Source organism: Nesoenas mayeri (genome assembly GCF_963082525.1).
Source record: "Nesoenas mayeri genome assembly, chromosome: 17".
Taxonomy (NCBI): domain Eukaryota; kingdom Metazoa; phylum Chordata; class Aves; order Columbiformes; family Columbidae; genus Nesoenas; species Nesoenas mayeri.
The window spans coordinates 10,857,833-10,871,863 of record NC_137565.1 but is presented as its reverse complement, the minus strand read 5'-3'; the positions used below and the strand labels follow the sequence as shown (position 1 = coordinate 10,871,863).

Sequence of the window (14,031 nt, the reverse complement as noted above, 5' to 3'; positions counted from 1 at the left end):
GTAACTGGAACACGGGTGGGGCTGGTTCATTTGTTTGTTTGCTGGGTTTTTTCCTTTTAAATAGGATAAATTTCACTCCTGGGCCGATCCTAATCTCAGCGTGCTTTCTGCCTGCAGAAACCAAGACCTCTACCTTCTCTTGTGTCTTACATGACCTGCACGGCTTGACTGATGCTAAACGAACATCCCAGGGCCACCCACCAAATGTGTGGCTGAGGCAGGACTAGGACCTGCAGTTCCAGAACACGAGGTGTCTCAGGAGAACACTGACCATTCCTCCTGGAACAACTGAAGGGATGAAACGACGACCTGTGACAAGTCACCTAAATCTCCACGGCAAGGTGGCAGAGCTGAACATATGCTGAACCCCTCTAACAGAGTCCTTGGTGCTGGGAGAGGGTGGGCAGCTTGTTTAGTTGCTCCCAAATGACTTACCAGAGCCCATCTGAAGGTGCTTCCAGCATCCCCCCACTCTTCGAGCAGTTTCCTTTGCAAAGCACCAATTCTTTACCCTCAAATTGAAGCTCTTTGCTTCTTGTCGAGAACCCCCGTAGCTTCAGAAGCCCATTTTCACACAGCACAAACCAGCCGGGCTCACCTGGAGGTAGATCGCTGCCTCCTGGTAGTTCATCTCCCAGTTGTGCCGGGCAGAGCTTTGCTGCGCGCAGCCGTCCCCCGCAGCAGGGCTGGATGCGTCGTTAATAACGTCATAGCTACCTCCATCTGCAGCAGGACGAGAGAAAAATTGATCTACAGTGAAGCGAGCTGAGATTGATGAGGAGGCACTCGAACAAGCCAGGCAATGGGACCGGAGACGAGCATCGAGAGGTGGCAGAGTACCCAGAAAACCGGCAGCTCGTACATGGACAAATGGGCTCTGCCCATGTAGGAGATTTTCAGCGACACGTTCAAACTCAGCACTTCAACATGGGAATGCTCCCAGAAGATCAGCAAAAGAGACAGCATCTGATTTAAGACAATAAGCCGGTCTCCTGGCTCAGAATATCTGTGCTGTCATGTTTGCAGCTAACAGCTAGAAGTCTCCAAGGATGTCTAACCCCAAAATAAAGGTGGGCTTGCTAAAGGAACACCGCTTTTTGCATTTAGTGGTAGGAGAGACCGTGGAAGAATGGAGTACAGGACTACCATAGGCAAGGGAAAGCAGGCTGAGTATAGATGTTGTATAGTGCACTATTTTTAGTAGAAAGCCTCATTTCTCAGAGCTCTACAAAGTCATTAAACAACGCAATCCTGCAACACTTTTTGGTGCAGGTAAGTACCAACACTCCTCTGATGAAGGCAAACAGCAAGATTAATCTTCTGTTCATATCACACAGGTTGATTTTGAAATTTCTAAGAGTGTGTCTTATCAGCGGAGCACTATAAAACAATGAACATTTGTACTAGATTTCATAGCTAAAGATTTCATTAACAAAATACAATTCTATTGCAAAACGCAACTCCCAAGCACAGTTACACACACATAGTGCCCTTCCCACGGGAGAACTATGCAGGGTATGTATATAAACTCCAGAATACTTGCCATTTTTTACATTCTACAGCCTCAGTGCTATTAAGACAAGAAAAACACACATGAAGACAATTACTGTTCACAAAGAGAATGTCACTCGGTTTCTTCTTCTGGGACTGGGATGTTTATTTTGCACCTTTGACAAAGAATAGTGAGCAGAGACCTGCTCAGGGCTGTGTGTGGAACCACACACTGAGTTCCAACCATTACCCAAACCACATGGTTCTTCTTGCTCTCAGTGGAGACTTCCCTCCTCCAGTCCCTCATGTTCTCAAAGAGGGTACATGTAAAATTGATCTTCCCAGTGCAAAAGTGCTGATTTCCCCCTTTTTCTGAGCACAGAAGCTGGTGATGCGGTAGCTTGTTCTCTCTGTCTTATGAGAAGTTATCCAAGAGTGGGGAAAAAATTACAATGAGGTTCTTCCCCTCTCTCATGACAGCGCGCTGAGCATTTGCTGCATCTCTTTGCAACGACAAAATGAGCTGTATTGAATATGTGATTCGGTCTTTCTAGAACACCCTCAGGAGCGAGCAGAGCCCACGCCAAAAACTGAACCCATAGGGAGAAACGGCAGAAACCCCAGTGTCAATGCGAAGCCACAGCTGCCTCTCCCACCCTCAAATCAAATTAAGGTAACGTTTATCTGGGATTTGTGAAAAACCTTCCAGATTGCATACTCAAATTGCTGAGAATCCTGCAGCACTTAAGTCTATTTCTCTTCCTTGCTTCCCCCATACCCTTAAAATAACCACTCGAAATCTGGATGGATGTTTGAATGAGGCCAATTCCTCCCCTGCATCCCTTGTACACTTTGAATTAGCACAGTTCTTGAGAAAAAAATAAATGAGAGAGATTTTCTTTATCCACAGAACTGGAATGGCAGTCTTCTGGGTTTGCTGCTCTTTTAACTAAAAGATGACAACAACATGCAAAATTCAGTGGCTTTACATTGTGAGCTCTAAAAAGTTAGTTATTGTTATTATTTATGAAGCTTTTACTGTATATGTTTGAAGGAGACAGATTCCCTCAAACTGCAGCTTGACAGCACAAACCTTTTTGCATTTAATGCTTAAGAGAGTTGCAGAAGGAGCGCATCTCCACCCAGAACCGGCACTCATTGCTAAAGAGCTTTCCTGCCCAAAAGACAAGTATTTTCCAGCCCTCATTTCCATCTTAATGGATGGGAACGAAGTTTTGCTGAGGCACACAAGTGACTGGTACACTGGAGCATCCTATGGCATGTAACCTGCTGCCCAAGGATGCCCAGGGCTCTCTGTGACATCCACCATGTCACCTGGGCAGCTCTACAGCACATTCCCTGGAGCTGGAGTTTCAGGCCTTTCCGTAACTCACCATGAGAACAAAATCCAAGTGTGATTCATCTCACACAGTTCAGGGGATATTAAAAACGCACAGAATCACCACCTCGGCTGCACCAGCTCTTTTGGGGAAGAGGGACGTCATTAAGGAGGTTGCTTTCAATATCCCCATGTTCTTGGAGCATTCCAGTGCATTCAAAATTTAAGAACATCAAAACGTCCCGTGGTCAAATCAGCAAAGGTTTGTAGCATTAAACACAACACCAAACCACTGTACCCTACCAAAAGATGCCAAAACTACCTTTAACTCTGACATAGTTCTTTCACAAAGACCAACCTCTATTTGAAAACAATGCACCACAATAAAAAGCCAGGACCCCTCTGCGTTTCACACAGAGAACTTGCAGCTGAAATAGATGTCCCAATGAGATCAAGGTTATGAATAGAAAACAGCACTCAAAGATGCAAATCAGAAACAAAAAACTCTAGAAACCAAGATATTTTCCTTCCACCTAAACCAGACATCATCTTTCTAGGCACAGACAACAGAAAACGTCCTGCTGAAGCGCTCCGGTGCAGAGCTGCATTTTGTGGCTCAGCTCCTTTCCCATCAGGTACCAGAAGGTTGATCTAACATCCCTGAGGCAACAGCATCATCTGGGTAATAAATAATAATAAAAATAATAATAAATTTGAAAAGCAACCCTCTGACTGTTTGTTTGGCAGCCCTCCAGCTAGCTAATTTCCTCAGCTGCTCCCATGATAACAATGACACAGACTAATGCAAGCTCGGCTCCGCTCAGCTTGTGCTGCAGAACGTCCCCGACGGCGTTTACCATTAGTATGGAGCTCAATGAGATAGGAGGATCTCTCCACAGGACTCCCGTAATCCTCCAAGTAGATGGCGGGCGGCTCTCTCCACCGCATGGCAGCCGCCGCTTTGCCTTCGGAGTTGGGGAGAGGGACTCAAGTCACATCTCGAGTTCCTCCCTCCCTCCCCTCCGAAAGCCGATCCTCGATTTCGCAGCTTCCTCAAGGGAAAGCCACGCGCTAAAGATTTTCCTCCGCTCTCGGCAGAACTAGATGTTTTCTCCCCTCCCCTCTGAGGAAGGTGGCTCAGACTTTGGTTAGAGCGTTTCCCTATTGCTGCCTTAGCAGCAGGATGTGAAGTGCAAGTTGTTGGAAGGCTTAGACGTGGGATAAAGAGCAGATTTTAAGGATGGTGGTAAAGCAAGGCTCCGCGTGCCCTGCTCTTTTATTTTGGCATATAGCAGAATTTGCTCACGAACAACTAATGGGAAAGGAGTCGAAGTGCTGATTACTTGCAGCAAAGTCTTCTCCCCGCCCAGCCGAAAAATAAAATAGATATTTGTGAAGTTCACATACAAGGGGCGTAACAAAGTAAATGAACTGAGCTGTTCGCAGATGGCAAAGCTTCCTCCCACGCTTGTGTAACGTATCCCAGACGATCCCTGAAAAGGGAGAAAGGGAGGGGGAAAAGAAAAGAGGAAAAAAGGAAAAGCAAAAGCAGCTGGCTGCTTACACAAGGCATCCAGAACGATACTGCTGGGACTCCACCGTTCCCATTCAGTGCAGCAGAGCATGCTCCTGTGTAAATAGTTTCCATATGTCATCATTACAATAAAAACCAAAAAAACAAAAAAGAAAGGAAGAGAAGCAGCATAAACTTTCCAGAACCTAAACCTCTCCCTTTGTAAAACAAATTCCCTGCTTAAGGGAAGGAAAAACACTCCGTTGGCTGAGAGAGCAAACAAACTCTGCTCATTCGGAGCTCACGTGGCCATGGGGGATCTCAGGGGCAGAGGTGAGAAGGGAATAAGGGACTGAAAATATCCACAGGAACCAGGGATAAAACACCCTCCCCAGCCAGGCTGTTGTGTGTTGAACAGAAATAAATTTGGACTTCCATTGTTTGATCTTTGGTGTTTGGTTTTGTTTTAGTAAATAATAACAATAATTAAAAGAAACCAAACAAACTAGTAACCTCCTACAAATTCAAAGAGTTATAAACAAACTCTCCCGGGCAGCTCTTCCATTTGCCTCAGAGCTCCCCCAGTCTGGCTCTCATTAGCCTGTTTGCCAGATGTTCTGCTTTCTAGATAGCACACGCTTTTCACGGCGTCACACCAAAACAGCCCGAGATGCCTCGAATTAGCTCCTTGGCTCACTCCAAAGCCACAGGCCTTTACCAGACTTACCAGGGCTTTCTCCTAAAAGGTTGAGGACGGTCTTGATGGAGCTGCTAGTTGCCATCCCGTCCAGATGACGCTATTTTAGCAAGTGTACCTGTGACGTGGAAGGCAGGGCAAGTGACACAATTCAGCAAAAATATCCTTGTAGGTCAATCCGTCATTCACACTGTTTACACTTCACATGTGTAGTCAATGTAAGACAGCAATACATAACTTATTTGTCTAATGAGTTGCACGTGCGAGTAATAACTCTTGATAGGCAAAAGAAGAAATGTCAAGGAGACGTGACCTTGGAGACAGGACACATCTTCATTCACATTGCTCTAGAGGGTTCCTGCAAATGGATGTGCCAAATAGAGCAGCAAGAGAGAAAAGCAAGCGAGGCGTTACCTCCCGCAGCCGGGAAAGGTCGGGCTGCGCGGGGCACGGCTCCGGGCAGCTCCGGGAACCGTCTCGGACAACCGGAGACGTGCCAGCTGATAAAACACCCCACAGTGCACCGGCCACTGCGCTACAGAGGGGGATGAGCACAGGGAAAGAGAAGGGCAAATTGTGAGTTAACCATGGGATTCCTTCTTAATTATATTCAATCAAGTACCAAATTTGTCCTTTCTTTCCATCCTCCCTGCAACCTTGTTTGTAGAACTGCTGTCTCGCATTTACCTTTAGGGTCATTATTTCTTCTTTGGAAACAGGTGAGAACCCTGTTAGGGAACACACTTGCCAGCTATGTTTTTTCATGGGAGCAGTGCCTTTTTCTATCCTGTCCAAGGCAAATGTGACCTGTGGAGTTGAGGAAACATTTTACAGGTTTGCTGCAAGAGCCCACAGAGATGCTGCCTGACCTTCCCAGCACAAGGATCTTGCTGGCCGGCCCAACCCCTTGGCAAGGGGGACAAGAGGACAAAGCCACCTGTGGTTCAAGTCCCTCATTGCAATGGCTGCTGCACCATTCACCTGGAGCCGGTTCTTTTCAGGCTTCACTGTGTTCCTTACTCCATGCCACCTCCATTTCTCATACCACCCACCTTGACTGTATTTGTATCTAATTACCTAAGCTCAGCCCGTCGCAGAGCTCATGCTTTCAGTTTAAAAGAAACATAACCCGGCATCCAGCAACACTAAACACGAGCCCATGGAAGAAGGGAGATCCCAGCAGGATCAAAGATGCTTGTGGGCTTCCTAGCCCTCCTGACCATACAAACAAGACCTGTCCCAGTGTGGGATCTGGCTAAAGCCGCCGGCTCCCTTGGTGACGCCGTAACCTGAGGATGAAGGAGGGTGCAGTGAGGACAGCTTTTATTTATCTGTTAAAGACAACCAGAAGCACTCCTGAGCCGCATGGAGTGCCCGCCACAGAAAATGTAACTCCATGCAAAAACCCTTCCCCAGCACAGGCTGCACCTTCAGCCCAAAACCAAGATTACGGCAGTTCTACAACAGAGTCCAGGCAGAGCCCAGAAGCAGCTCTGGCCAGGAAACAGTAGGATCCTGAAGTGTCAAATACGTTGGAGTTGTACCAGCACCAACGATGGCATCTTCCATTCCAAGGGCTAATATGCCATGTAGTTTCACCTCCCGAGGATTTATTTTCCCTCCCCGCTCCAACGCGGTTGATAAGGAACCGCTTCTTTTCTTTCTGAGTGCCGAGGCACGAACATGTGCGCATTTGTCTCTTCAAGGCCAGGCTCACCTACCCGGGAGAAAAAAAGCTGGAAGCCGCCTGGAAAGCACAGCTGGTTTGGCACTTGGCCACGCATCTCGGAGGTGAGAGAGACGGAGTGTGAAATCAGGGCCCTTAGTGCCTGACTGCCAGTTCAGCGCCGTGCCAGCGGGAGCATCGCAGGACTCGTCTTTACAGCCCAAAAACATCGCAGCGCCCGTCCGGCTTCCAGGGGATGTTATGGGAAGGAATTCAACAGCTGCGAGGAACTCTAAACAGTTTACTATCAGTTTGTTACCTAGGAAAATCAGGGCATTTCCAACAGAGTACAGTGCCAAGCCCTTCTGCTGCAAGAGAAATAACATCCTTCTGAATATTTCAAGCCAGTGTAACTGAGTCATGCTCCTCCTTGGAGACGAGAGCACAGCAGAAACATGTGCAAAGGCCTCTGGGCTCTTTGTCTTACTATATTCTCACAGCACTTGCTTGCTGTGAAGCTCAACAAAAAAAGTCACTTCAGCTTCCTATTTAACACAGACACATTTGTTTGGGGTTTTTAAAATATGGATGTTGCCACTTCCCATTAGCAGCACAAGGCGACCGAAGCCTCCCGTCCTTGTTGTTATTTGAGAATCCAGCGAGTTCCTACGGCACCAACATGAGCTCACTTCACGCCATCATCTACCACGCTGCAGGGAGCTGAATCCACATGAACTATGAGCAGATGTCCCTCAGCATGGTAAGCTACTTTTTATATATTATTGCCTCTTACCGAATGCGCTCGCTATCTTCTTATATTGAAGACAACTTAAGCCCTGCGTTGTTTAATTAGAGGGCCGCTGTCTCCTTGCTAACATCTGCACGGCACACATGTAAAAACTCCAGCGCACAAGCTAAACACAAGGACAGAAGAGCTAAAGCATAGTGGGAAATGGCTTTTTCTCAGCAGAAGTCGTGCCTGTGGCCAGCATTGGTCAGGGCCAGTATGTAGTTAATCGCTTGCTCTGAGGCTCAGATGAGCTATGACATGGACACTTCCTGCACCACCCTGCTGGGGACAAAAAGAGACATTTGTAAGGAAGAAGGTAAAAAAATAAAAGGCTTCTAAGAAAACAAGGATGGGGAAAACAGGCTGCCCAGGGCAGTGGTGGAGTCTCCATCCCTGGAGGGGTTTGAAAGGTGTTTAGATGAGGTTCCCAGGGACATGGGTTAGTGCTAGAGTTGGGTTATGGTTGGACTCGATGATCCTGAGGGTCTCTTCCAACCAAATGATTCAATGAATCTAAGACTCCATGATCATTTTACCCCTGGTTGGAGATCCTCAGCTGTGCAGTTCACTGCCTCGTCTCTTCAGGGCACCTGCTTTCCTTTGGTATCAACCCTGAGTCACACTGGGACTTGATTCTTTTTCCTCCTGCAATGTTACGTGGGAAGTTTTGACCAGAAAACGTTTGATCGCTGGGTGATTTTCACTCCTGAATATGCAGCGGCAAGAGGCAGAAGAGCAGATCTCTCCGCTTGGGGAGGTTTGGGATCTATAACTGTATTAGCGAGAGGCTTCAGCCACCACCTAACACAGGAGCACCTGCTTCTTTTAACGTAGCTGCAAAGACAAATCCAAAGCATTTTTAATCAGTAAAACTCACATAAAAGGAAAGGTCGTGCTAGGAAAATATAATTAAGAATCTTGCTTTTGTGTTAAGCCAAATTGCTGCCGGTTTCACATCCTTTATTTGTGATGTTAACAAACAAACCTCCACACCACAAAAAGGGAGGAGTCAAAGCCACAACAGAAGGATCATATACAACCTTACATTGCTCATCCTTTTAGTAACTCATATGCTCTATAATCTTGGCAGGCCAATCATATCACAGCCACAGAGGCTTTACAGACACAGAGATCATTTTTTTCTGTAACTGGAGTTAAATATCTGAGCATTGAGGGGCCCTGTGAAACAACTAATTTTGAATGGAAAGAACAACTGGAAATAATGAAGATTTTGCTGTACCCAACAACAATAAAAAACAAGCTCTGCCTAAGGCTATGGCTCATGAGAGGCCAGACATGAAATACACACACACATTCATAATTCCTAATTTTTGAGGAAGTAACAGAAAGGGAAAAAGACAATATCAGAATCCCTCAGATAGAGCATTTCTTTAACACATCCTGTTACATGAAGGAATTTCCTCTTTTTGTTCCGAAAAGGGAAACCAATGCCTCATGGTTTTAACATGCTAAAGATCTGCCTTAGCGTCAGCAACAACACAATGTCAGCGTTTTAAGAGCACGTTCCTCATTTCAATTCTCCAAAGCAGAGCCTTTGGATTTTCCTGCTGCAGTTTGGAAAGACGTTTGATTAAGCTGCAATCTGGCCTTTCTAACAAAAGCAGGGCGCTGCCAGGTCCGACTGCCGGTTCCAGCCGCCAGCAGCTCTCCGGGGAAGTCGCAAAGTTAGCAGTGGGAAGCAAAGAGGAAGCGCTTCCCTTATGTGAGAAACCAGTATTAGTTTGGAGAAATCAGTATTAGTTTGGGCAACAAACCTCCTGCATGGCCACCAAAGCCGGACTAGAATGGAGCAGGCAGTAATAAGGTACATGCCGCATTGACCTTCCTGCCCTAAAGCGTGAGGAACAGCAAGAAAATGAGGTAAATTAAATAAAGATAGCATGGCAAAACTCTATGTCTTACTGCAACGGGCTGAGACCAAGGAAAGTTAGTTATAATGGTAGAGCAATGAGAGGTATGTAATTGTGTTCTGTGGTGTTAGAAGACGACTCCACCGGTTCTTTTGCAATACAACACTGCCACATCTCTGCTTCATCACTGTGTCTCAGCCAGGAAAGAGCAGCTGTGAACTTGAGATGAAAATGCATTTAAATGAATGGGGAAAACCCCAGCCTCCAGTGCTGCAGAACTGTTCTTCATTAAGAAAAAAGACTTCTGCATATTTGGTGGAAATCACTGCTGGAAGGAACTGGAGAGGTTACATGTAAACGCTGGGAAGGAAGGAAGGAGTTAAACCACTAGTTTGACATCTGCAAACCAGCTGCCAGAGGCCCTTCCTCAGCTGGTCCTTACCTCAACTCCCACAGTCCTCACACAGAGCAGCGTGTTTAGAAAATAGACGATTTTTACTTCAAAAACCTTCCAGCACTGCAGAATCCTCTCCAACTCTTACAAAGTGGTTCCAAATGTTAACGTCACTGTCAAACATGTGCCTTATTCTTTGTCTGGACTTCTCCAGCTCCAACCAACAGACGTAATTCCACTGTTACCCACCTTCAAGCCTCACGGATCTTGGATGAGCTGGAGCAAGAGCACTAGAAACACGCTGAGCATGAACACGTTGATTCATTTAGAGCCAGCACAGATGGCAACACCACCTACCTGCCCTAATGATTATTCTTATCGGAAGGATCAAGTAATACACTCACCATCTCACTGGGCAAGTGTCCCACATGCTCGGTGTCAGCTCAGGTGCCCACAAAGATAGGATGAGAAGAAATGGCCTCAAGTTGTGCTAGGGGAGGTTTAGATTGGATATTGGGAACAATTTCTTCATGGAAAGGGCTGTCGGGCATTGGAACAGGCTGCCCAGGGCAGTGGTGGAGTCACCATCCCTGGAGGGGTTGAACAGACCAGAGATGAGGTTCCCAGGGACATGTGGCAGTGACGGACTTGGTGGTGTTCAGTTAATGGTTGGACTTGATGATCTTAAAGGTCTTTTCCAACCAAAATGATTCTATGAAGCCAGACTCAGCCCAGACAACCCTCTCCACCGCTGCAGAAACACGACTCTACCGCTGAGCTCAATAGCACACACGGTTGCTGCATCCACCTCACTGAGCAGTCCTAATCACTTTGCTCCCCTCCTCACCGTGTACTCAACCTACAACATCTCCTCACCTGGTCAGAATTTACCTTTTTCCCCCTTCGCAGATCAGAGAGAAAGGCTGCAGCTGGCACAGGGACAAAATCGAACCCCTGTGACAGGCTCTGCTAATAACGTACCTATTTGCTAACCAGTCCCAATAACCAGTTGGATTTTGAGACCCGTCCATCAGCCAGTCGACAGAGCTGTGAGCTACATGGTCTTGATTTGTATTGTTTGTTTCCTCAATCAAAATGCCACACGAGTGCCAAAACAAATATCTTCCCTAAAACACTGTCAGTCGGTCTTGTAACCTCACCAAGTTAAGTCAATGCATGACTTCAGGTTTATACGATCCTTTCTCATAAATCCACAATGACTGACGTGAAGCGCTGTCCTTTAAGTTCAGATTTTAGAAGAGCTGCTGCTGGTTTCCCATTATTTTGCCTGGAAACCTGGTTTGGCTGGCTGGCCTGCAACCTCCTGCCTGGTGCAAAATACCGTCTGGGGCTGGAAGAAAGTCACTATCACTTCAATATTCAGACATTCCAGCTGCCTCAGCTGCAGCCTTAAGGAAAAATAAAATTTCTCTGCTCATTTTTAAATGCCTAGCTTTAGAATCAGCTGGTTAATCTCTACTTTATTTACTGTGGGAATGGAAGAATAGATCATAGGATGACCAGGTCACCTGGCTTTTCAACAAATACAGAATACATATGGTATTTCTTGAGCTTCCCCATAGCGTTATTGACCAGCGTTCACCCTTGAATTCCTAACAGGTCGGTATCACTTAACGTGTCTTTTTATTTCTCAAGTCCTTTCGAACACCTTGAACTCCGCTGACCACATTTCTCTTGGTGATTTTCCTCCGCTCTCGGTTCCTATTTCTTCGTTTGCTATCTAGCAATGCAGCTGCTTTCACGTTCACCAGCACACGGCCGTACTGTGACTTTTTGCTGCCTCTCCAACAGCTCTAACGCTTCCATTAGCATTCTCGGTTCGGATGCATTTGTGCTCTCTCAAAGCATACGAACAATGGTCAATGTTTTGCAGTCCTCCCCTTTGCAACCACCAGCAATAAGGCACCATCACCAGTCTTGTATGTAAAAGGAATGGGCTTTGCCTTGGTCACTTCCCCCTCACCAACCCCAATGCCAAAATCCTCCTTACTGAGTTGCTTGTGAGCATTTATTTAATACAGCAGGAGCAAAGCGGTCGCTTGTTTGCACCTGCCAGCAGTTCAGGAAAAGCAGAACATTCAATAGTGTTTGCAGGTAGCAAAGCAGAGACACAGAGCCAACCAGTCCCAGCAAGCGTTCCTCTCTGCGATTGCATTTCCAGTATTTCTGGTCTGCTCAGCACCCTGGAGAAACAATGTTCCCATGAAAAACAAGTGACTGGGCAACAACCAGCAGCATTTTCCTATTTCTGCAGTGACTCACCGCCATCTAACTCCATAACCAGCTGGACGTGGCTGTTTTGTGTCACGGAAACCTGCATTTGCAGAAGGGATTGCACCTTGTGCCCCTCTCCAGGCACGGATCCCCACCAGGCAGAGTGACAGTGCCACGGGAAAAGGGGACAGATGGCGGAAATATCGTACTAGTGAAAACTGCTGCCCTTATATTCTTCCTGTGGAGCCAGCAGCCAGGAAAGCGGGAGCTGGGGAGGATGGCATCCTTTCCTTCCTCCTCCCGCCTCCGATTATCCTGGAAATCACGCAGCCAACTCACCAACGCAATTCGACCCCGGGGAGTTTTTAGTGCTCCCACTTGCAGGATTGATCACTCAGTCTTAATTCTACAGGCATTTCTTCATTTAGTTAACGAAGAGAAGGAACGTATTTGTGCGTTCCAGTAAAATCCTTTACCAGGCTACGTTACTTTCATGCAGTAAACTTTCTCACATCTGTTGAGGGCACTGAAAGTATTCTCCAGAATATAACAAAAGGTTAGAATAAAGTACAGACAATCAGACACTCCCAGATAACAGTTTAGACACACACACGTGTGCCAGGCAGTCATATAGGAAACGTACGAGTTGCTAAGGCGTCCAGCCCTATAGAACCAGCGGGTTTAACATGGCTGTGCACAGATACAGCATAAATGTTATTCCCTGCAGGAAAAGAAAAGCCTTTTGTTCCAAGCAGACACCACCAGATCGTGATTATAAAAGCAGCATTGGATACAAGCTTCAAACCCCCACACTCTGATTCAAATCACAGCGGTCTCCTCTCACCATCCCCAGGATCTTTCATCAACACCCCCAACACAAACACCTTACAAGGTTCCCGCTGAACTGAAATCCTAAAGCTGCTCCTACAGCTCCCCATAAAGAAAATCGTCATCTAAAGAAGGAAAAAATCAGGCATCTTCTCAACACGCAAAAAGCAATTATGCTAAAGACACAGGGAGAGCCCTGCAAGGTCCGGATCAAAAGCCAGAGACATCGGAGGCGAGAGAAATATCGAATTCACCGCACTTTTCCTAGCTTAAGGATCAGAAATGGAGCGTTCTGGCTCATAAATTCTACTTCCAGCAAATTCAAGCTTAAATCCCCTGAAGGCAATAAGGAAAAGGCAATCAACAACAACTCTAACCACTTCACAGATGCTCCTGTTTAGTTTATACAGCACTTCTTACAGCATTCAAATGGGTAAAATGGGATTTCAACGCAGGGGGGCTGACGGCAGCAGGCAGGATTCCTCGGTGAAGATACCAAGGGCAAAGGATGTTCTGAGAAGCCTCATATCGGTTATGATGAGTGAACTCAGCGTGCTCAGCCTTTGCTCATTTTAATCTGCCAGTAAGCGAGCTTGGCTAAACGGAACATCCTGCATCTACAGTGCCTTAAAAATCCACAGGAATCGCAAAAATGAGGGGAAAAAACCAACTAACTGATGCGTTCCCTGGGAAGCCGTGAAAAAACTAATCGCTGTTTGTTTCCAACTGTTGTTCCGCTTCCTGAGCCAAATGTTCCCAAGTCAGCTGTGGTGGCTGAGGAGTGACCGGTTAGAGCTGGAAAGCTGGCGATTTAAAACTGCGGCTTGGATGTTTTCAAACTCCTTAACATCTTTTATATCTCCAGGACCACCTGTTCAAAAAGCAGAGCCCTCCGATGCCACCGCACGAGCCCTCACCCTCCGTCTTCCAACTACAGCAATGAGTTTGGGGAGAAAACCCTGAGCTCAGCCCATTCTTCTGCTCCCGTGCCAAAAAATGCGAGCTGTGCGTTGGGGACGAGGCGCACAAAGGGAACGGGTTCCTCAAAGCATTAAGTTCATCACTCCCATCTTTACAAAAGGAGTAAGAAGGTTCCAGACTACTCGACCCCCTCGGCAGCATCATCCCTGCTTCACGGCGAGCACGCACGGAAGATGACAAAGGAGAAAGAACCATTTGACTCTGGGACAGTGGAACACTAACCCAA

General features: G+C 46.7%; 1 protein-coding gene across 1 annotated transcript in view; it reads right to left on the bottom strand.

Moving 5' to 3' along the window:
- The window catches only part of TPCN1 (two pore segment channel 1), a 47,555-nt gene that overhangs the window by 24,048 nt on the left and 9,476 nt on the right, over nucleotides 1-14,031 (bottom strand). The window contains exon 4 of the mRNA XM_080355429.1: nucleotides 599-723. Coding sequence (XP_080211555.1) covers nucleotides 599-723 — 125 coding nt within the window. The remainder of the gene's footprint in view (nucleotides 1-598; nucleotides 724-14,031) is intronic.